Source organism: Stomoxys calcitrans, chromosome 5 (assembly GCF_963082655.1).
Source record: "Stomoxys calcitrans chromosome 5, idStoCalc2.1, whole genome shotgun sequence".
NCBI classification, from domain to species: Eukaryota; Metazoa; Arthropoda; class Insecta; order Diptera; family Muscidae; genus Stomoxys; species Stomoxys calcitrans.
The window spans coordinates 339,635-361,979 of NC_081556.1; the positions used below are offsets into that span (position 1 = coordinate 339,635).

Consider the following 22,345-nt stretch of genomic DNA (forward strand, 5'->3'; position numbering starts at 1 on the left):
AAGTCTGCTTGCATTCAACAAATGAAAAACATCCAAAGCTATCACCAGAAAACTTTGGGATGGGCTGATATCGGTTACAACTTCTTGATCGGTGGTGATGGCAACGTCTACGAAGGTCGCGGCTGGAATGTCATGGGTGCCCATGCCACCAACTGGAACTCCAAGTCCATTGGCATCTCCTTCATGGGTAACTACAACAACGACAGACCCACCGCCGCTCAAATCAGTGTTGCCAAGAGCTTGTTGGCTGCTGCCGTCTCCCGTGGCCAAATCAAGTCTGGCTACATTTTGTACGGTCACCGTCAAGTCGGCTCCACCGAATGCCCCGGAACCAATTTGTGGAACGAAATCAGAACCTGGCCCAACTGGAAGGCTTAATTTCATTGCCTAAACGCTTTTGATGAATAAAATATAATTGAAATTTCAATAAGAAAAGACATATTGTTTTGGAGTGGGGGGGTTTGAATTTAATGACAATGGCAGAGTCGATGAAATCTTCGTCGTAAGATAGTCATACACGAGCCACGGTAGCCAGGCTGGTAGCCCGCTCGGATTACCAGTGCGGTAGGACTAAAGCCTCCTACCAGAGGTTTTAGTCTGTCGATGCTGTCATATTACAATGAACTAAAGTTGTCGAAGTGAGCCTGTTTAAAGACTGCAACACAATAGATGTAGGCCACCGTGGCTTAAAGCCTTGGTTTGAATATTGACGAGCATATCAGAACAATTCTTGAGCGTTGGCTATCCCCTCATTAAGGTTATAGGGAGCCCGAGCGACTTCTTTGGCCCCCACCATTTAGTTGTTGCAGTGTTCTGGGGATTTCTCTGTTCAGTGACTTTTTACTGAGTCTTCGAATTAAAACCAAAAGTCGGGTGGTGCCGACTTTATAATACCCTACACCTACACTATATGTAAAAAGTGGGAGCTATACCTAATTTTGAACCAATTTCAATGGACCTCGGCAGATGTTTTCAGATGGGTTATTAAACGAACCGAATCAAATTTTGAGCAAATATGTAATAAGCGCGGTTGACAAATGACAACAGTATTCCAAATTACTCAAAATCCCAAGACTCAGATATATAAATCTGAGCCGATTTTGACCAAACTTCTTAGATATTGTGGTAGGCATCGAGAAAAGATTTGTGAACAAATTTTGGAAATATTGGTCAATAAATGCGCTTGCAGTGACCCTAGAAGTGAAAATCGAGCGAAATACATATATGGCAGCTATATATAAATCTGAACCGAATACTATGAAATTCACCTGGAATATTAAAAGTCACAAGAAATTCCTTCCTGCCAAATTTTGAGAGAATCGGTGCACTTTATTGCAATATTAGTCAGAATCTGACGAACATATATATGGGAGCTATGGACCGATTTCTATGAATTTCACCAGTAATGTCGAGTGGCATAAGAAAATCCTACCTGCCAAATGTCGAGAGTATCGGTTAACAAATAAGCACTTTATTGCAATATTTCTCAAAATTCGACGAACATATATATGGGGGCTATATCTAAATCTGAACCGGTTTCGAGCAAAAGTTTATGGATATTGTGGAAGTCGTCGAGGAAAGCGTTGTAAAATTTTTTGGAAAGATTGGTCAATAAATGCGCCTGCACTGGCTCTAGGAGTGAAAATCGGCTGATATATATGAGAGCTATATTTAAATCTGAATCGATTTTCCAATTTCAATAGGTTTCGTCTCTAGGCCGAAAAACATGCCAAATTTGAAGACGACCTGTAGTTTTTACACAAATTAACGTGGACGGACAGGCGGACATAGCTAAATCGAATCGGAAAGTGATTCTTTGTCGATCGGTATACTTATCAATGGGTCTATCTCACTTCCTTGTGGGTGTAACAAACAAATGCACTAAGTTATAAACCCCTGTACCACAGTAGTGGTGTAGGGGTTAAACAAATTGGATTGAATTAAAAATGTGATGAATGCTGAAAACTTTGCTTTTACTAATCATCAGAAGAGCTAATTAGGATGTCCTTTTGATAGCAAAAAACCAGCATGTGCCGGATTATGCTGGAACAATTTTAGTTGCTGGTTTTTGTAAACCTCTTTTGGAGTGTGTGCGTGTCCCGAAAAATGTAGCTAAAGTGTGGGGGTGAAAATACCATTTTATGGAAAAGTGAAAGGGGGTCGTTTTACCTTTGAGTGTGGGTGTGTGATGTATGTGCAATTGTGTATGACACAGCTCAATTGAATGTTGCCACTAATATCCAACTCTAAAACTAGAATTTCTATTTTATTCTTTTTCGTTTGTTGTGTGGTGGGAGGCAATGTCACCTCGCCCAGGTGTGTGTGTGTGGTTGACGTCTTTAACTTTTCTGTAGTTGGTTGTTGCACGTTGTTACTTCTGTTCGAAGTGGCAACATAGAAAGCGTCATGGCCAATAAAAGTTAACGTGGCGTAAACTCAAAATAGTTTGTCAATACGTTTAAAGAAATTGCATGGGTGACAGGCAGTGCGTACTTAAATTGGGGAGGCGATGTGCAATGTCTTGCAACTGCGAATTTAAAAATTCGATTCAATTCGAGGGAGATGGGGCGGAGCGCCTAGGTACAACAACAAAAGTGCTTCTTGTGTAGTTTTTTTAAAGCTTCTTTGTATGCGTATATCGGCATTCTCACTTAAAGTTACAACGCCCGCTGTTACTGCTGCACCACCCATTTCCAGCTAAGCGGCAACCAGCTTCTTGGTAGCTCCTTAAGTCTCGGATACTTATTGTTTTTGCACGTTTAATGCAATCTATTAAGCTGGTATAAAATGAGAAACAAGATAAATACACTTAATTATTCATTATCTGTAGCTGCTGCTGCAACGTTTCTCCCTTTCTCTCTTACGCCATGTCGCCCTCTTTCCCAGCAAGCAATTCGCATCTCTTGGCATAAGTCGTTTCAAACGGCAAGAATATCGAAGAAACAACTTTTAAAGGAGAATTTAAAAAGGACTATAAATAAAAAAGTGGGGGAATAAAAAAGCAAAAAAAAAATCTACGTTTCGTGACTCGATGGCCATTAGATGCATTATTATCATTGATATGCTGTCTGCCGGTCGAAGTGAAAACGAAGAAAGATAATCCGCTTAGATCCCAATTTTAGCAAGTTATTTTGGGAAAGGTACCAAGAGTATATGTAACGTGTTAGGGAATTGATAAAACGAAATAAAAAAAATAAAATTATATAATATTAACATTGCAAAACATATTTTTTGTGATTTAATGAAGGAATTTGTCGATCAATATATACTACTATTGCCCGTCTTTCATACCTTGTTTTTTCAGATCTCGACGGTTGCAGTGGCAAAGGTGTAAGCAGCGTAGTGATTATAAAGCCTGCGGAGGTAAGTGATTTTTGCTTTAAATCTTTTTAATTTGTAAACTTTTGAATACATGTTTCGCAAAAAACGCCCTTAAAAAAACTTGTATAATTTAGAAAATTCCATGGTGCTGATTTTGAATGTCTCACTACTTCACTATTTTATTTGAGTGTGTTTGATAAACTTCTATCTAGTTTTTTATACCCACCACCGAAGGATGCGGGTATATTCATTTTGTCGTTGCATAAGCGACACTTCGAAATATCCATATCTGTTGCTATAAAGTATCTATATTATTGATCGTCGTAAAAATCTAAGATCTAAAATCTTGGAGGCCACCATAGTGCAGAGTTTAGCATGCCCGCCTCTCTTAATGCTGGCGTTATTTGTGGGGTACTTTGGGTTGGAAAAACTTCTGCCCAAAGAGGTGTCGCTCTGCAGTACGCCGTTTGGACTCATTGATATGTGAGAAGTTTGCCCCTGTTCCTTAATAGAATGTTCATGGGCGAATTTGCATTTGCAAAAATCGAAGACGATGTAGCCACGTCCGTATATCTGTCTGTCTATTGAAGTCACGTTGCAGTCTTTTAAACGGAATATATTCAGCTGAAACTTTGCACAGATTCTTTTTTTGTCCTTAGTCAGGTTAATTGCGAAGATGGGTGATATCGGACTATATCTTGATATAGCCCCATTAAGACCAATTTCCTGATTTAGGTTAGTACGTTCATAAAAGCCGCATTTATAACCCGATTTTGCTTAAATTTGCGACAGCAAGTTGTATTAGGCACTTCAATATTCGTACCTATAGCTGCCATATGTACCGATCTCCAGATTTAAGATCTTGGGGGCACAAAATTCGCAATTGAGAAATTTTGCACATTGAGTTGCGCCCCAATACTCGTGCTGACTATGGTCAGCCAAAAATTTTAACAAATACTATATTTGCTGAACTTATTGCTAGACTTAGCCGAACTTTGGCACATTTCATTCATATTGAATCAAAACGTTGTCTTCCACGGGTTTAAGTTAAATTAACTAGCTGTACCGGGCCCGCTACGCTGCGGCTATTTTATATTCTTGATATATACTTGAGGGCTTAAGCATCCGTTATTTCTGTGAATGCAAAGACATAACTGGGTATATAAGCGGGGAGAGTGCGAGAGGTGATGTGCGGCAGTATGTGCGAGAGAAGGAGTGTGTGGTGGTTTGATGCATGTGGCCCTACTTGGTGTTCTTTGGCATGAAGGTCAGTCAGTAATTTAAGCTGCAGCTATGGACAAAGACGTTTGCCGTTCAATATGTTGGCAATGGTTAAACACCAATTTGGCAAGTCACTTATTTAAACATTGAAGGTAATATTAAAAAAAGTCAAAGTAATTAATTGTATGGACACCCTATACACTTAATGAATGAAATTGAAAAAGGTGGAGAGTTAAAACAAGTAAAGGAAAGAGGGTGCAGTATTTATGCTAACATTATGTGATGGGTCCCATAGGTTTGAAGGTAACCCAGTAAGGAAAAGCAAAAGTCGGGAGGTGCAGACTGTATAATAACTTACACCTACCCTATAAGTATAAAGTAGGAGCTATATCTAATTCTGAATCAATTTTGATGGACCTCGGCGGATGTTTTCAGAGGGATTATTAAACAATCCGTAAGCAAATATGTTCAAACTATAATAACTACGGTTGACAAATGACAACATTATTGCAAACTAGTCAAAATCTGACGAACATATATATGGGAGCTATATCTAAATCTGAACCAATTTCGACAAAGGTATTGCGGTAGTCGTTGAGGAAAGCGTTGTGCAAAATTTTGGGAAGATTGGTCAATAAATCCGCTTGCATTGGCTCTAGAAGTGAAAATCATGCGATATACATATGTATATGGCAGCTATATCATAATCTGGACCGATTTCTATGAAACTCACCAGTAATATTAAGAGTCATAGGCAAATCCTTCCTGCCAAATTTCGGTTGTTTTAGATATGGGAGCTATATCTAAAACAACCGTTTTCGAGCAAAATTCGTAGATATTGTGGTAGTCGTAGAGCAAAGCGTTGTGCAAAATTTTGGCAGGATTGGTCAATAAATGCGCTTGCATTTATTGGTTCTAGAAGTGAAAATCGGGCGATGTATATATATATATATGAGAACTTTATCTAATCATCAACCGATTTCTATGAAATGATGAGAGTCAAGAGAGAATCCTCTCAAGTCATAATACTCTGTACCACAGTGGCGGTGTAGGGTATAAAAAGAGCATCTCTTACTAAATTTGGTAAAAATAGGACCAACATTTTAGCTACTGCAGCCATAGAATCGCAAAGCGGATGAAAGATATATATGGGAGCTATATCTAAATATGAACCGATTTTGATGATTATTGCCATGTCTGGTGTGTTTATCAATTAGCAGACATTGGTTCCCAGACATCTATACTGTTGGCGACACTTGTGAGGTAACCACCTTTCCTTGAGCTTAAATTTGTGTTGGACAGCACTCATTGATATGAGAGAAGCATCCCCGCTGTTTTTCAAATTTACTATAATTGACACAATCAGGCCTTGTATCGTTTGCGTGAGTCGTTAACCTAAGGGGGTCTGTTCATATTTTTCTACCTTCCTTCAGGTTTTTTCTAAGCGCGCGTTACTAGCCCAGCCTCAATCATGAAAACAGAAACATGCATCCCTTGATGTCTTCAGCCATCTCTTAGCTGTGAAATAGACGATGGTGCTTTTGGTGGCAATTGGTAATCAGCATCATAGCAGTATCTCAGTTTTTAAATAAGAGTCGGTGTCGCCCGGAACCTCACTGAGACCCTCCGCTTGAATCCTCTGATTACCCGCGACTGCATTTGCAGTTACTCCGCATTTTTGCGAAGTGTTCCACTATCCGTAAACTGTGGACGCGTCCGGTAGTTCTCAAAATTTCTAGTTGTATCCATTTTCGTCTATGAATACGGTACTATGCCCCTCAGGCTCAATTGGATTTTGAAATAAGAGGACCATTGCGTAGGCTGATGGTATCTGGTGTTTGGTAAATTTTGTTGCCATTGTTTCAGCTCTTAACATAAAGGCCGCAAACAAAATTACCAACTTGTTTCACTTCCTATTCTTCATCGCTACTACTAAATTTGCTATGAACATACCATTAAGGGACAAGGGATACTTCTCTCATATCAATGAGTGTAGTCTGATTAAAGTTAAAGCTAAATGATAATGGGACTTCTTTTTTTATGCTGACTCCGAGCGGCGTGCCGCATAGTGACATCACTTCGTAGAGAAGTTTTAACATTGCAAGATACCTTACAAATGTAGGCAACAATAGTAAGGAGATAACCACCGGTGAATTTTTTTTGTCAACGCCGTGTTTTGAACCCAGGTGTTCGGCGCCATATGCGGATATGCTAACCTCTGTGCCGCAGTGGCTCCCACTACACCACTATCGTTTTAAGTGTTCTATTATAAGGTATGTCATGCCGCATCAATTTTGGCACAAAACAAATACACACTCACACCCACTTAGAACGATTAGCCTAATGTGCACACAGGCTTAAGTCTATACCGCGTTTCGAGATTTTCGACGAGGAGATAGTCGACGCAATGTTATGAATAAACTGTAGATACTAAATTCAGGTCAATGTACTGTATGTAGAAGAGGATACCATGGGCCACTTATGACGCTGAGCGGCTGGAATCCTGGCGAGAACATTAGAAATATTTTTCATTGGCGGCGGTTTTGGTGAGGTCTTTAACCATTTAAAACTTCTCTACTAAATGGCAAAGATGGTCCTTATCATTGATCTTAAACTAGACTCGCGAAGCACTCGAGTGGTAATAATAAAAATTAATTTCAAAATTTATGTTAATTGATAAAATCAGTTTAAATGTATTTGTTGCCTCTTCTACCACTGCCGTGATATGAAGCATATGGTACTACACATTTAGCTCTGTATGTTTGTAGAGTGCCTTTGCATTATTGCCCGTGAGAGTTTGTGTGTGTGTGCGTGCAGAGCAGATGATTTGTTGCCAAATGTAATTAACTAATTTTGTGGCCGATTCATTGGGGTACACAAAGAAGATCGCAGCTGGATATAAATCAAGTAGAAACTCACACACACACACACATGCATCCTCTTTCACACACGTTCGCACAAACACAATCACAAGTCCCTGTATTGTGTGGGCATTCGATTTTATGCTTAGCATAGATTTCAAAGCATTAATTAAAGGATATCACTTGGTGTGTGTGCAATTGCATTGAAAAACCAGTCAGCAAATCTTCAAATGTTAAGATTTCACATAGTTTTGCTGCAATGCCTTTACACTACGCAACAAATTGAAAGTACATTTTTATGATGACATATGTCGTATCTCGGTCTATATTTGTCATTCTTGTTTATACCCACCGCCATAGAATGGTTAACATATCGAAATATCGATTTCCAAGCCTACCGAGTATTGAGCGAGGTGTGTGCGTCTATCCGCAGTTCTGTTATAACCTGCTATAGCTTTTAAAAATACAGATATTTTGCTGAAATCTTGCACAGATTCCTGTTTTGTCCATACGTTAAGCTCTTGAATAAACTCAGAGAAATTTGTTAGTAAATGCAGTAGAAATGTTTGCCGTAACAGCAGAAAGTCTGCTGAAAATGGACAGCAATAATTGCTTGCTAACACAGCAAACATTTACAGCTGTTTTCAAATGGTAAAAAGTAAAAAAAAACTCCAAAAACATCATAAATATTTAAGAAATTGTAAAACTGGAAAAATTAACCGAGAACATTGCAAAACCAAAGAAGATTTATTTGAAGCCGGAAAATAGTCTGGAAAGCAATATCAACTGATATAATTAATAATTTTATATCTCACATTGCTAAAAGATGTGCATGTGTCATCCTGATTAAAGGATTTGCAACGAAATATTGAATTCAATATATTTTTTGTAGCTTAAATTGGGGGGTGCTTAGTCTTGTCCACTTATATTTGCGACTTAAAGTGCTGAGGAGGTGCTTAGGTTTTGGCCGGTACTGTATATAAACTAATCTCCCGATTTGAGTTCTTAAACCCATTTGCCGGTTTGTAGTTACTTGTAATGTATTGTGGAAATAGTTTTTTTTTTATATAGATCCTAGAAAACTGAATCTGACTCAAAAGGTCAGCGTTGTCCAACCTTAGTACATACCCTACGGGAAATGGGACAGGTCTCAATTCTCTTCCGGTCCCAATTCTCTTCCCCTTACATGGAAAAAACCTATCACTTTCATAAGGGTTTGTCGATCGACGTGACGAATTGCCACCATTCTAACACCGTAGGATAGGTCCTGGGAAAGTTCGAAAAGGCAGGCATTTTAAAGGAAGATAACATTAGTTAGCAAATATATTTAACGGATAAGCACTTTTTAACCATTATTAAGTGACTTTTTTCCGCCCCATGCCACTATGGACTTACACCTAAGCCAGTAAATAATTAAGAATCATAAGTTATGACAATTGAAACTTTTCATTCCCTGTAGGAATCCTATTCTGTAATTCTCCAGTATAGGACCAGTATATTTGGGGCAATTGACTATACATTTCTCATGGGGTAATAACTTGTTTGAACTTTGAAACCGATACTGATTTTGTTGCTGAAATTATTCATTAAGGGCGAATGGAAGCATTTAGTGTTGCATAGTGTTATCGTTTCAGTTTCCAAATGCATATTAGTTGCATTGATTGATTGACGTACAAACGAAACATTCCCTAGTTCGATAAACATTTGCTGCTACTTTAGATAAGTGTATGACTGAGCGACTTTAATGAAATAAATGAAACGCTATTGAAATATTATCAATTTAGATTTGTTTTCTTGCTCGTCGACATGAGAAACCTTTTGATTTTCTCATCCTTTCGAATTTCTTTCTTTCTTTGGGCAATGCAAAAAGCCTTTCCATGTACTTGGTTATGGTGTAGAGGCACTCGTTCCGGACGGATAGAGAGACAGCCACACACTCGCACATTCTGTGTGTTTTCGTATGAGTGTTTCAATGCACCTAAGGGTGTAGTAATCTATCCCAATATTCTCTCGTTTTGTTAGATCGAAAGCTTGGTAGCAGCATTGTTCAGTAGCCCATAAAGAAAAAGAGGATGTGGTAGATGGGCTATAAATGGATTTGTTTTAAATGTTCAATGAATCAGAGCCAATCAAGTGCTTTTGAGTAGCTTCAATATAAGCGGGCGTTTAAAAGGAAACACTTACCAACAGATTGAGATTTGAATAAAACTATTTGCTACCTATTCACACTACACCGCAATATTTTTCATTTTTCTGACTTATTTGCCTTGCGAAAAGTCTTCTGGAGCCAATAACGGCGAAGGGAAAATTTAAGATTGCTAGAAGCAGAGTAAACTAAAGTACATTAAAATTGTATTGGGAAAAGTACAGGTTATAGACAGGGTTGTCGAGCATGGTTATTGTGGTATTTGTATCATAGAGGCGTTTTCGCAATAAATTCGATTTGAACCGTATTTGGCAGTTGTTGAAAGTCGTTATAGAACAGCCAAATCGGCTTGTGGCTTGTGTGGCTTGTAAGGGCTCAAGAAGTTAAAACGAGAGATCGGTTTATATGGGAACTATATCAGATTATAGACCGATTTGAACCGTACTTGGAACAGTTGTTGTACATCATAACAGAACACTACATGCAATATTTGCGGCTTCCAGGGGCTCAAGAAGTCAAATCTGGAGATCGGTTTATATGGGAGCTATCTTCTCAGACAGCCAGGTATCCATTAAATCACTGGAGAGCGTATTTCTGAACACAAAAATCGCCCTCGACTGTCGCAGATCTCTCAACGAGATGGCTGAACAGTTCAAAATGCACCTGTTCTGGGTGCCGCGCCACAGAGATATCCCAGGGAATTGTAAAGCGAATGAGCTTGTGAGACTAGGAACAACCCCACACATTCCAGGGATAATGGAATCTGTGGGTATGCCTCCAGCGAAATTTAAGCTAAGTTTTCAAAATCGGCCGAAGGACAACGAATGATAGATGGTCACAAAGAGGGGGCTGTGAGCATTCCAAAACTATGTGGCCTAATCTAGACTTGAAGAGGTCTACTGCTTTGTTGTCATTGGTTAGAACAGACCTCTCAGTCAATGTGTCCGTAACTTAACCTAACTAAAAAAATCTGTTACAAAATTAACACATATTACTGTTGAGCAAGCAAAAAATTGTTGCTACAATAGCAAATAAATTGCCGGGATTTGACCCATGCGTTCGGCGTCATAGGCGGACATGCTAACCTCTTGGCCACGGTGGTCTGCTACTATCAGCAGGCTTTTTTCTATGAGTGTACGGGCATTTTTTCCACCTAAAGTAAAATTGTCACTTTTCGAGTTTACACCCACACACAATCGCGAACCTCCCATTGCTGACTGCTGGCAGATTGAGCATTACCCAATAAAAACAAAAACGAATTTTAATATTTTAAAGCGCGTAGCTAGCGCTCCGCCAAATGGAAGAGAGATATACAAACTTTCCTTTGCTGTAAACAAAGCATTTTTGGCTTTAAAGAAGTTTCGAATTTTAACTTAAAAAATCATCCTTTACCTCAGACGAAGTTCTTAAAAGTTTTACCGTAACTGAAGTGGTTTTAAAATCAAAATGTAGCATATTTACAACTAACTTTGAACGAAGGAGCGAAGTGCTGTACAATTACTAAAAAATTGTATTTCCCCAATAAAACAGAATTCTTTGTCGCAAAAATATTCCATTATTATTTTTTGCGTATGTGTGAGTGCATATGATGGCTATTTTTAATTTTGTTACACCCACTGTGCGTTTCTTTTTCACTACAGCCTCATGAACGCATATAAAAGAGAATAATATAAAAGAGGGATACTATTTTTTTTTTTTTTGAGGTTGTACACACTAAAATTAAACTGATTGGTTGTTTCTTTTCTACCTTGCAATTGCCTACATGGCATGCTGTCTTGATTGTTGAAGATACACTGTATCTGTAGTTTTTTTTGTATTACACATCCTCATTTCATTTTCACTCCCTCCTCGATAATGCTAATGTGAGCTCTAGTGGTATGCATAATCCTACTTTAGTTCTTTTCTCTGCTTAAAAAGAGGAAACAAAAACGAATTTGGCCATGCTGTGGACTTTTAAGCTGACTCCCTGTGGGATTTTGTGTTTTTTTTTTGTTGTTTACTTTGCTCCTTTGTAATTTAATGAGATAAAGTTCTTAATAGCTGCGGTATTTTTTTCTATTTGAAACACATTTTTGTGTTTCTATTCATTTTGGTATTTTCTTATCTTCGGGTTTCTTGCGGCCGGTTTTTAATTCGATGAAACACGGCATTAAAGAAGACAAAGAGGTACGGACGTGGTGAAGTATGGAAATTCTGACAATTTGGTTCACTATTCGCCATTTCTAAAGCATCCGTTCAAACGTATCCAAAATGGAATCTTTGTCTAATGCAGTGGTGCGCATAATGAAAATTTCCTTCATGCTAGCGTTCATGCCAAATTTCCACGTACACGTATGCTCTTTGCTTCAGTCGGTGTTGAGAGAGCAACATGTGTAACTTGTGGGTGTGCGAAACTTTTTTTCTGTTTTCATATTAAAAATAATATTTTTTCCTGTTTGAACGTCCGAAAAGAATGGAAAAGAATTAAAGTGTCCTTAAAATTATGGTTATGATTAAAAAACGTCACGTTTAGTCAAATAAACTAATTTTGACTCATATAGAGAACTGGCCGAACCGGGCCCGCTCCGCTGCGCCGTCCTTAACTCTCTTATATCTTTATAGGGTGGAGACGCTTCGCCCTGAATGTGGATATTGAATTTGTGCCTATATCCGTATAAGACGCTGAACGCCTGCTCTCCAATCCTGGAGAGAACATCGGACAAAATTTAAAGCGGTGGTTATCGCCTCTTAATACTGGCGACATTTGCACGGTACCATTCCATACATGGTCATGTGCAAAATTCTCCCCAAAGAGGTGTCGCACTGTGGTACGCCGTTCGGACTCGGCTACAAAAAAGGTCCCTTATCATTGAGTCTAAACATAAATCGGAAAGCACTCATTGATGTGTGAGAAGTTTGCCCCTGCTCGGTTACTGGGCACATTTTCACTCTACTCCCAAATGACTTTCTTTTGAGTCTTATATTACCGTACTGGTAAATATTTTTGGTTTGGGGGGTATTTCGGGGCTGGGGTGGCCATTGGGCCCTTAAAGTAAATTTAAGATTCGTGCTCTACTTTCAAATACATTTTAAATGAGCCCCAAAATGGCGTGATCGGTAAATAAGTTCTGTTGGAGGGTGGGGTGGACCCCAGGGTCTTTGTCCCGAAAATGAATATCTAATTCGTGCCCGAGTCTCATGTAGTCATGTTGTTGTTTTTGTAGCAGTGTTGTACACCGAGGTGGCAGCCCTTGCCGATGAAGGATTCCATCGGGTCAATCTGGTACGTACAACCGGCTGCCATGGGATTGGTATAATCATGTCCATTGGTCCAATTTTAAGTTTGGGTGGTGTTTTTGGGGTAGCGGTATCCGATATCAACAAATTATAAAGCCTATTCCTTCTTTCTGACTATTTTCGCAATCTACTCCCGAATACCTTTCATTTGAGTCCCATATTGTCATGCTCGTCTAATAAACCTATTTTGGGAGGTTTTGGGATTGGGGCGACCCCCCTGTTACTGGGACCCAATTTTTAATATGAAATTCGTACTCTACTCTTGAATTCCTTCATTTGAGCCCCATATTGTCCTGATCGGTACACTTTTATTTTTGGGTAATACTTTTGGGGTAAGGAGGAGGGTCCGCCCCCTTCCGATATCAAACAATTATATAGCCTATGTTTCCTTCCAGACCAACCTACACAATCTGTGAACATTTCAACATTTAATCGATTCAGCCGTTGTTGAGTCTGTACGGAACAAACAAACAAACACAAATTCATTTTTGTATATAAGATTATAAAAGTTTGAAGAGAGCTTCTCACACACACTGTCTCATCTTCAGTAGTCTATTTCAATGTTATGGGCGAACTGGCTTATGCAAAAAAAGTTTTTTTTTTCCTTTGTATTTAGACTGATGATTATGATGTTCTAAAGAGATACATTTGTAAAGTAGAACTGTAACAGTTCTATTAAATGTTTTAAATTTTTTTATTATTCTATTCCAGCTTTAAAGTTGTATTGGCAACTCGTGTTTTTATAGCTAAAAAACTAAAATCAGTTACGGTTGCCAAAAATTTGCCACCTATTGTATGCACGTTGCAAGCTGCGCAAGTTAACTGCTGAATATGAGTTTGCACAATAGAGCTTTCCGGCAGTTTTCATTTTATCCATCGAAGTAATGTAAATGCCAATCTTGACAACTTCTTGATACCAAGGAAGGACCTTGTGCCAAATGAGCACTCTCAAAGACGTTATTAATAAAGTTGGTGAGGTAAAGCTAAAGAAACCTTAAGTAGTGCAATTCCAGTGAAATAATTTTGCTAATATGCTAAAGCTTGATTTCATCGTTGCCATAGACTTTCTGCCTTAGATTCAAATTGCAATGCCATTCCATTTGATAACTTCTTTTCATCTTGCCAACTGTTGGCTTCACTTCATTTTTTTAATGTGCTTGTCTTCTTTTGGAGGTGTGTTGTTTTATTTTTGGTGGGTCTGTTCCTGTTTCCTATTTCCGGCATAACTATCATGGCAACGCATTGGTACTTAAAAACAATGGTCGAGTACTTAAAGCTAATGTTGGTGCTTACTCTCTGTCACCCCATGCCTCGTATACTCAGACCCAGAAACACATCCGTTTTGCATAATGGAAATGTGTGCCTAACACTTTTTGGCAGTGCTGGAAAATATGTCTGTGTGTGGTTGTAAATATGATAACCAGCATAACTCTAGAGTGGTGATTGTAGAAAATTGCATTTTCCTTTTTTTGATATCTGAATGCGTTCAGTTGAAATGGTGTGGCCGTTGCATCCAAAATTGTTTGCTGGGGTATACATTGGACTTTTTTTTGTAACAAAAATGAAAATGTTTACGCTTTTGCAAAATGTGCCCAGACTATGCTGCAACCAAGAGTTGAACTTCTTCAATGGTGATTGTGACAGAAATGGTGATAATGTTAGGGGTTGCATCGCAAGTGGGCCATACTAAGCATTAAAGAGGCTTTTAAATGTCACAGGCCCAAAAGAAAAGCGCGATAGTTTTCTGCAAGGAACTTTTGGGTAATTCGTGGTCAATGGTGTAGAGAAATATTTAATTGTTATTGAAAGGCATTCGAACTTGAAGGTGCATTGTAGATCATTGAAAATTTCGCTTTAAAGAAAATTTTTGTCGTCTTTTTGCTTCTTTGGATAAAATACATTAGGGATTCTCCTGAATGTTAATTCATTTTTTACATACAATTTCTTTATGCGGACAAATTTCTAAAATTTCAATGGCTAACCGACTCCTTCTAGAGGCTTATGAAATCAAATTTGAAGATTGGATTATACGGCAGCTATATCAGATTATGAACCATACTTAGCACGGTTGTTGAAGGTCAAAACTAAATTTGCAAAATTTCAGTCAAATCGGTTAGAACTTGCGCATTCCAAAGGTTCAAACAGTCAAGTTACAAGATCGGTTTATATGGCAGCTATAACAGGCTATGAACCGATTTAGACAATACTTAAACTGTTATTGTTGCTATATGAGATTATGAACCGATTTGGACCATTTTTGGACCGATTTGGCACAGTTATTGAAAGTTAAAACGAAACTCCTTGTGCAAAATGTAATCCAAATCGGCTAAGAATCGCGCTCTAGAAGCTCAAAATATCTAATCGGGACATCGGTTTCTACGGCAGCTATGTCAAAACATGGACCGAATCGGCCCATTTACAATCACAACCGACTTACACTAATAAAAAGTATTTGTGTAAAATTTCAAGCACCTGGCTTTGGAAAGTTAGCGTGCTTTTGACAGGCACGCAGAAGACGGACGGACGGACATGGCTAGATCGAATTAAATTTCATGACAATCATATATATATATATATATACTTGTTGGGGTGGTCTTAAACGAATATTTCGAGGTGTCACAAACGGAATGACGAAATCAGTATACCCCCATTCTATGGTGTAGGGTATAAAAACAGAAACGCTTTTTTATGCTTAAGATTCAAAGATAACAGTTAAAACCAATTAATCCTAGTGTACAGAGAAAAAAAATCGGGTTCAATCACGAAATTAATTGATCCAATTAATTTTTTAATTAAACTGCTTCATTACCGAAAATGATAATATCAATCACAATTTTTGAAAAAATGATTGAAAAAATGTCAATTAAAAAAAATTGCAAATGTATTTAAAAAATTATTGAAATTTTCACTTAATTGATCCAATTGAAAAACTGATTGAAATTTTCGATTAATTTTTTAATATCCAAATAATTTTTAAATTGTGTCAAATAAAGATTTAATTGAAAACATCGAAAATATGCAAATGTGATATTAAAATATTTGCGGAAAGCGCGCTGTATAAGGCGCACCATCGATTTCGATGCAAAATTATTCACATATGTAAAGCTCCAGGAACACGAATTTGAGGTTTATATTTGGGTCCATGATCACTTCTTAGAAACAAAAACATCCGAGGTTATTTCAAAAATGCAGCGGAAGATATTGTTGTCCAAATAATAAAAGCAAGAGTAGCGAGGCGGGTTTAGGTCTAGCTGCCGACATAGTCTAATTACTATTAGTCTATATATAATATAAATTTTTTACAGCGACTTTATGAACTACAGCGGTCAAAAAAAATATTCATCATTCAATGTTTTTTTTTAATAAGTCTACAAAAGACAATTGGAATAAAAACATATTAAACTAATGATGCAGTAGTGCTTGTGTGATATATGTACACAATTTCTTTGTTTTTAAAGAAAAAAATAGTATTTATTGGAACAAAAAGGGCCATTTTACAGCTGAACACAAAAAATTAAACAAAAAAAGTATTCATCATTGCAAAAAAACAAAAAAATAAATAACATAATTTAAAAAAATTAATACTTTGTTATTCGACCACCGCGTCTTATAACTTCTTTTAAACGGTTTGACATCGATTGGACTAATTTAGCGGTTATATTTTGGTCTATATTAGTCCATTCCTCCATTATCACCTGTTGCATTTGACTCTTGCTCGAAAAATTGCGCGTTCTCAATTTGCGTTCGAGATGTTCCCAAAGATGTTCAATTGGGTTCAAGTCGGGACTTTGAGGAGGAGTTTTAATGACTTTGGGGCAGTTATACAGCATCCACATCTTGGTATTTAAAGCAGAATGTTTGGGGTCATTATCTTGATAATATTGAAAGTTATTACCAAGCCCAAGTTTTACAGCACTATCTTTTAAATTCCTCTTTAAAATGTCAATGTAATACTTATGATCCATTACTCCATTAATAATTTCAAGATTTCCCGCTCCTGAAGCCGCCATACACCCCCAAACCATTAAACCACCTCCACCATGTTTTACAGTAGTAACTGTGTTTCGTTCTTCAAGCTCTGTATTTGGTTTTCTGTACACTATGACCTTTCCATCGCACCCAAAAAGATTAAACTTGCTCTCGTCTGCAAAAATGACTGTTTTCCAAAATGATTCGGGCTGTTTTACATACATTTTTGCGAAGTTTAGCCTTTTCACTCGGTTTATTTTATTTATAAAGGGCTTCTTACGTGCAGTTCTTCCTCTGTAACTATGCCTTTTGAGTGTATTTCGAATTGTTTGTGTAGTAACTTCCTTCCCTAAATATTCCATAGTGTTTTTACGAAGAATGGTCGCATTTGTCTTCGGAGTTTTCTGAACTTGCCGCACTAGCCAACGCACATCTCCAACTGAAAGTGCTTTTGGTCGACCAGATCTTGGTTTATTGTCAACAGTTTTCGTTTCTGTCCACTTTCTGATGATGGATTGTATAGTAGATCGTGGTCTATTTAATATTTCACTGATAGTTTTTTGAGTTAAACCATTCCTGTGGTGTTTTATTATCAAAACTTTTACCTCATCAGAAACCTCGTTTTGCTGACGACCCATTTTGACAAAAACTATATTTTCAATGAAATTAAATATTTGCTGTCAAGGGCAAGGCCTCCTTTACTAAATAAAACAGAAAAGGGGGATTCCCAAATAATATTTGAATTTGACTTTGATGATAGCACATCAATGATGAATACTTTTTTTGTTCTGTTTTTGGTGTTATTATATAAAATTGCATTTTTTGCGCTAATTAAATTTATTTTTTGAATTTATTTTAAAACATATTACGAAAAATAAACTATTGCATAAAACTGCATTATTTGTTTACTTTAAATTTTCTTCAATTACCCAAAATAAGTGAATTTATTATCAATTTTGCTAATGATGAATACTTTTTTTGACCGCTGTACATGGATTGGGGAAGTAAACCCAACAGAAAAACATTTTTATCCAGAATATGTTATTTATAATAAGATCGATGTTAAAGAAGGCGTTATGTAATTAATATGCATCTTTTAAACATAAATAGGTTTAGAATTGCGTCTAAAAATTTAACAATGGTAGGCGAAATACTGTTTTTAGGGAGTTTTATCTTATATATATATATAGAAAGTATCTATCCAAATTTTGAGCTGCTAGACTTTTTCAAAAAAGGATAGTCATAACAGTGCTGATGGGTCTAGCTAATTTTCCGATTCTATTAAAAAATGATGGAAAGAACTCACTGCCTAGACCACTAACATTTTTTCTTTTTGCCACTCGATTCGTTCGCCGCCAAAAGAATGAAAACAGCTGTTTTCCATGTATAAATTCAGCTGTTTTAAATGATTTAATGAATGAATCGAATGACAAAAGAAAAAAAAGTTAGTGGTCTGGTTTAACTGAAAAAGATAAAATTTTCAATCACATTTTATATATAAAATTTGTTTAGATTCAATGAAAAAAATAATTGAATCAATCAATTTTTTAATTGAAAATTTTAATAACGATCGTAATTAAAAAAATATTTAGATTGAATTAAAAATGATTGAATCAATTAATTTTTTAAATGAAAATGACAAAAATTTTAATCAAGATTGTAATTCAAGGAAGTACAGATTCAATTAAAAAAACTTATTGAATTATTTTTTAATTGAAAATTGCCTTAATATCAATAACGATCGTAATTGAAAAATCGATATTTTTTCTGTGAGTGAAGGCAGGATTGTGGTTGCACACAAATTTCCTGTGATTATTAAATATTTTGCTAAAGTTTTTCACTATTCCTAAAGGCACTCTGCTTTAGATGGTATCTACCGTGAAACTAAAAAAAAAAAAACAGGCGCAATGTGCACTATCCTGTGGGAAGCATAGGGTAGAAAAGTTATTCCAACGTATCTCACACAATAAATGTTACGTTTTGTACACGTAGTGCAAATAGACCATCCTTTTACTAGGTTTTTTTTTTCAATTTTGCTTTTGCTCGTTTTTTTTTGTTTTGAAAATTTTCATTTGCTCAAAAAAGATCATTTTGTGTCAATGATTAAAAGAATAATCAGTGGAATTGCTTCTAATTATCGTTAGTAATTTGATATGGACTTGGCAGTTTTTTTATACTGTTGTTCTGACTTTTAATGTTTTTTACCTTAAGCTGAATCTCGATAAATGGTTGGCAATAAAATAGTGAACACAGTGGTGATAGAGTTTCCGAAGGGGAAATGAAGCGTATCTTTATTGTCCATGTGGAGACCACTATTGGCAGCACCACAACCCCTGACAAGCATGTCAACGTTACATCGTTTTCGCACTTCTTGGCCAATTCTCTTGAAATACTTTGTTTTGGACAGATGGTATTTGTGCACTTTGCCGGGCACGAAGTCTAATTGAGTTTGAGCTCCATTTCGAATGCATTCAGAATTCATGTGTTGGGGGTGTTTGTCATGGAATTTTTTTTATGTATGATTAATGGTAAATAAATCATTCGTTGGTGTTAAGATGTGGAGAGGTTTAGATTTAAAAAAAAAAAAAATAGTGTTTCAATTATCTAGCATGTTTTGGTCAAGTGAATTGAAACGATGGGTTCGGAGTGACAAGCACATTCGTCGATAACAACGGCAACCAATAATGTTTTCAATGACTTTAAGCAGTTTACATTAGGTTTGTCGGAGTTTAAACTATATTTGCCTGATATACATATTTATGTTAGGGTAGATTAGATTTATTATAAACTCCACCATTGGATGGGGTGTACTAACTTCGTCACTCCATTTATATGATTGCTGTTCGATTCAAGTTTAAGCTTACTGATAGGGGGTCTCCTTTTTATATCCGATTTCGAACGGCGTGCCACACTTCTTTGGGGAGAAGTCTTTACAAGGTAAAGTAGCTCACAAATGTCGCCAGCATTAGTAGGGGACAACCAACGCCGAAAACTTTCCGATGCTCTCGCCAGGATTAGAACCCAGTCGTTCAGCGTCATAAGCGGGTATGCTAATCTCTACGCTACGGTGGCCTCCAAGAATATTATATAACTCAAATATAAACCGATCTCCCGATTGCACTTCTAGAAGTTCTTGTCTGATTTGGCTGAAATTTTGCACAAAGACTTTTCCTATGACCTGCCAAATATGGTCTGAATCGGTCCATTACCTGATATAGCTCCCATTTAACCGATTTTACTCCTTTAGCCCCTAAAGGGCACAATTATTACCCAGTTTTGCTGCAATTTTGCACAATGAAGTGTGTCCCAAATACCAGACAAAGAACTTGACACATTCGAACCATGTCCATAATTTGATTTGGCTTCTTTTGAAACAGAGTTCCCTATTCTGTGTAGACCTATATAAATCAAACCAACCAAATTTGTTAGTCAAGACAGCAAAAATGTTCGCTACAACAGCAGTTTTTGTCTGCTGAAAATGGGATGGCAGACATTACTGCTGTTTCGGCAAACATAGGCCTGCTGTATTAGCAAACATTTCGGTCAGCTAAATCAGCAAACAAAAACTGCTGTTTTAGGTACAAAAATTGCTGAAAAAAATTTTATGTAATTTTTATGTTTCCTGTTACTTGTAGTGATTACTTTAGGCATTTTGTTGGAAGAGATGATTTTAATTTGTGGAATATTACTGTAAATAAGCTACCTGATCCATCCATTGGAATACATTTCGAAATGTGGCTGAGCTCACTCGCTTTTTGTTTTTGTTCTACTAATGTGTACATGACTGACACATGGCTTATTGTTTCTAAATTTAAAGAAAAAAGATTATGGATTGTATACATTCAGTGGTGATTATAAACATCCACTGAGAAACACATTTATATTGTATTTAATTTTTATACCCTCCACCATAGGATGGAACTTCGTCATTCCATTTGTAACACCTCGAAATATGGATCTAAGACCCCATAAATCATATATATTCTTTTGATCGTCATGACATTTTAAGTCGATTTAGCCATGTTCATCCGTCCGTCTGTCGAAATCACGCTAACTTTCGAAGGTGTAAAGCTAGACGCTTGAAATGTTGCACAAATATATCTTGTTAGTGTAGGCCGGTTGGGATTGTAAATGGGCCCAATCGGTCCATGTTTTGCTATAGCTGCCATATAAACCGATCTTGGGTCTTGACTTCTTTGGTCTCTAGGGACGCAATTCTTATCCTTACAACTGTGCTAAGTATGGTTCAAATCAGTTCATAGCTGCCATATAAACTGATCTTAGGTCTTTACTTCTTGAGCTTCTGAAGGGCGCAATTCTTATCCGACAGTGCTGACATTTTGCACATAACGTTGAGGAATGACTTCCAACAACTGTGCCATGTATGCTCCAAATCAGTCCATAACCTGATACAGCCGCCATATAAATCGATGGCCCGATTAAACTTCTTGAGCTTCTGTAGGGCGCAATTCCTAACCAATGTGGTTTAAATTTTGCATACATAATTTTGGTATGACTTGCCATAGCTGTACCAAGTATGGTCTAAATTGGTTGGTAACCTGATAAAGCTGCCATATAAACCAATCTCCCAATTTGACACTCTGAACCACTGGAGGGCGCAATATATATATATTGAAAAAGTCATTCAAAGATCTTGACAAATGCGATCCATGATGGAGGGTATATAAGATTCGACCCGGCCGAACTTAGCATGCTTTTATTTGTTTCTTCTAACATCCCCTTCATAATTAAGCAACAGTCATTTTCGGCAAACAACAGACTTTTCAGCAGTAAGCCTGCTGTTCTGAAATTGCAGAACTACTGCTGTAATAGCAGCAATATTAACTACTAATATTCAGCAGACCGTGTTTGCTATTTTCAGCAAACTTTTTTCTATGAGTGTACATATCCTTGCCGAATATGGTCTTGATCAGGCCATATTCGGATATAGCTGCCATATAAACAGATCTCACGATTTAAAGTAATGGCGCAATGGGAGGTGCATTTACGACCCGATTTCGCAGAAATTTAAGCCGCATTAGAATTTTACATATCTTGCCATATGGACCGATTTTCCTATTTAAGGTTTTGAACCCCAAAAGGCCATTAATTATATTCATTCAATTATATTATGTAAATTATAGAAAAACCTCGTATAAAGTATTTGGGGCCTGGCCATGCCCTGACGCCTGTTAGTGTAATTTTGTCTCGATATTCATTTAGGGGTTAAATATATTGGCATTGGTTCCTGTTAGTAAACAAGTTATGTGATTTTATTATTTACCCCTTCTTTACCCTACAAAATAAGAAAAATTGTAAAACATTTTTCGCTCGGTGCATGTGTATTTCATAGACATTTTGCATGTCATGAACCTGACATTTGGCATCGATGTCATATTTAATGTCCTTTAAAATAGCCAACAATTGAACTGTCATTAATCACTACAGATTGCATTGATGAAATGCGATGTGTCGTGTCGTCCGAAGCAATGGCAAGAGAAGCAGAGCAGGCACATCGAATGACATCAACAATGGCGAAGGGCAAAAACAA

At 37.1% G+C, this 22,345-nt stretch overlaps 1 protein-coding gene across 1 annotated transcript; it reads left to right on the plus strand.

Moving 5' to 3' along the window:
* Positions 1-21: 21 nt before the first annotated feature.
* On the plus strand, positions 22-378 carry LOC131997652 (peptidoglycan-recognition protein SC2-like). The gene has a single exon (XM_059368841.1). The coding sequence runs from the start codon at positions 22-24 to the stop codon at positions 376-378; it is 357 nt and encodes a 118-aa protein (XP_059224824.1).
* Positions 379-22,345: the final 21,967 nt, after the last annotated feature.